We start from the raw sequence: 3,066 nt of genomic DNA, 5'->3' as shown, positions 1-3,066 counted from the left end.
GCTGCGTCACCTCTCCAGCCAACACACACTTACATGACTCTATACTCCAAGCATGTGTACATACAAACATTTTGAAACCTACATATGTGGGCAAACCATATGTAACTGTACAGTACATACGCATGAAATAATACTGCCGCGCTTAGTTTTTAAACCCACACACACCATTATAAATATATGACTATTTTCCTGTTTGGCTGGGGAATTGTAATGCAGGTAATTTCATACTATTCGTACAATTTATACACTGCTTTATTTTTTTCATGGCTCTACTTAAAGTGTTGTGTTCAGTAACAGAGGAGTCTAACGTGTGTGTGTGTGCTCGAGCTGTGAAATCAGCAGCAGACTGTACCATTTTACTCCATTGTAAGGGGGAAGGAGTAAGGTATTTACCGGAGATTTCCTGTGTCTCCTCTGTGTCCCCATCGATTCGAAGCACATGGTTCTTTCCGCTTTCCAACCAAACGACAGTAAGCAGTGCTCTCAGCCACCGTATCCCCCCCCCCCTCTCTATTTGGGATAACTGACAGACAGATCCCAAACCTGAAGCTTCTCACAGCAGCTGGATCTCTCTCTCTCTCTCTCTCTCTCTCTCTCTCTCTCTCTCTCTCGCTCTCTCTGCCTGTCAGCTTACCTCTGGTGGTGTGTATCAGACCCGCCCCCTCTCTCTCTCTCTTTCGCTCTCTCTCTTTCTCTCTCTCTCTCTCTCTCTCTCGCTCTCCCTATCTCTCACTCTTTCTATCCACACACAAACACACAGTCCAAACATCAGATGCAGAGTTCCGGGGAGTGGGGATCTGAATGTAGATCAGGACCAGTTCATATGTGGTGATGGTCGTAGCTGGAGGCATAGAGGACTAGTGGCTACACCTCTCTCTTTCTCTCTTCTTTCCTTACTCCTCCTCTGCTTTCCCGCAGAGTTGTGGGAGCAGACGGCTCGCCTCCAACGTCTTCCTGCTCTCGGCTGAAAGTCACCCGCTGGGAATCAATTTATTTTAACCCTTCGCTGGCGCTACTGCTCTTTGGGACTCTGGGAGTCTTTGGGGGAATTTTAAAGGAGGTTTGGGTTGATTTTGTCTGGAATCACTGTAGTAGGAGGTAGCAGGCAGCCATGGCGCACGCCGCTGCCCACATTAAGAAGTCCAGAGTGGAGCTAGTGGAGCAGCAGGGTCCTGACCTGAAGGCTCTGGAGAAAGCCCGTCAGAGGAGGATACGTTCCCGGGAACGGGCCGAGCGCAAACGCAAGGTAAGTGGATAGACAGCTCGGTACCCGTAATGCTTTGCCTTCACCTGCCCATTCTCACATCCAACATCTCCTGATCATTACCTTCCACACAGTCACATACCTTCTCACCCCGTAATCAACCACATCATCCAGGTATGAGGAGAAATACCCATCTTCCATCATTCCACCCATCTTCCATGTCTAAACCACCATCTACACCACCACCATCTACACCTCCACCACCACCAACTACAGCACCACCATCTACACCACCACTATCTACACCACCACTATCTACACCACCACCACCATCTACAACAACACCACCATCTACACCTCCACCACCATCTACACCACCATCTACACCACCATAATCTTCAGCACTATCTACACCACCACCATCTACACCACCACCATCTACACCACCACCACTACTATCTACAGCACCACTATCTACACCACCACCATCTACACCACCACCACCATCTACACCACCATCTACACCACCACCACCATTTACCTCACCATCTCCACCACCACCACAATCTACACTACCACCACCATCTACACCACCACCACCATTTACCCCACCATCTCCACCACCACCACAATCTACACCACCACCACCATCATCTACACCACCACCATCTACACCACTACTATTTACACCACCACCACCATCTAAACATCCACCACAACCAACTACAGCACCACCACTATCTACACCACCATCTACACCACCACTATCTACACCACCATCTACACCTCCTCCATCATCTACACCACCACCACTATCTACACCACCACTATCTACACCTCCACCATCTACAACACCACCACCATCTACACCACCACCATCTACACCACCACCACCACCACCACCACTATCTACACCACCACCATCTACACCAAAACCACCACCTACACCACCACCACCATCTACACCACCCCCACCATCTACACCACCATCTACACCACCACCACCATTTACCCCACCATCTCCACCACCACCACAATCTACACCACCACCACCATCTACACCACCACCACCATTTACCCCACCATCTCCACCACCACCACAATCTACACCACCACCACCATCATCTACACCACCACCATCTACACCACTACTACTTTCTACACCACCACCACCATCTACACCACCACTATCTACATCATTACCAGCAGCATCTACACCACCATCTACACCACCACCATCTACACCACTACCATCTACACCACCACCACCATCTACACACCAACTATCTACACCACCAAACACCATCTACACCACCACATTTACACCACCACCATCTACACCACCACCATCTACACCACCACCATTTACACCACCACCATCTACATCATTACCAGCAGCATCTACACCACTACCACCATTTACACCACCACTATCTACACCACCATCACCACCACCATCTACACCACCACCACAATCTACACCACCATTTACACCACCACAATCTACACCACCACTAACTACACCACCACCACCATCTACACCACCACCATCTACACCACCACCATCTACACCACCACCAGCTACACCACCAACACCATTTACACCACCACCATTTACACTACCACCAACATCTACACCACCACCATCTATACCAACACCACCATCTAAACCACCATCTACACCACCATCACCATCTCTACCACCATCTACACCACCAAAATCTACACCACCACCACCATTTACCCCACCATCTACACCACCAACATCTACACCACCACTATCTACACACCATCTACACCACCATCATCTACACCACCTCCACCATCATCTACACCACCATCTACACCACCATCTACACCAC

General features: G+C 49.5%; 1 protein-coding gene across 1 annotated transcript in view; it reads left to right on the top strand.

The window, feature by feature from the left end:
• Window positions 1–469: 469 nt before the first annotated feature.
• Window positions 470–3,066, top strand: part of LOC115199220 (ankyrin-2-like) — a 96,951-nt gene continuing 94,354 nt past the window's right edge. Inside the window, exon 1 of the mRNA XM_029761845.1 lies at window positions 470–1,246. Coding sequence (XP_029617705.1) covers window positions 1,112–1,246 — 135 coding nt within the window. The 5' untranslated portion in view covers window positions 470–1,111. The remainder of the gene's footprint in view (window positions 1,247–3,066) is intronic.

The sequence above is a fragment of the Salmo trutta genome, chromosome 8 (genome assembly GCF_901001165.1).
Source record: "Salmo trutta chromosome 8, fSalTru1.1, whole genome shotgun sequence".
Lineage (NCBI taxonomy): Eukaryota > Metazoa > Chordata > Actinopteri > Salmoniformes > Salmonidae > Salmo > Salmo trutta.
This window is presented reverse-complemented; position numbering and strand designations above follow the sequence as displayed.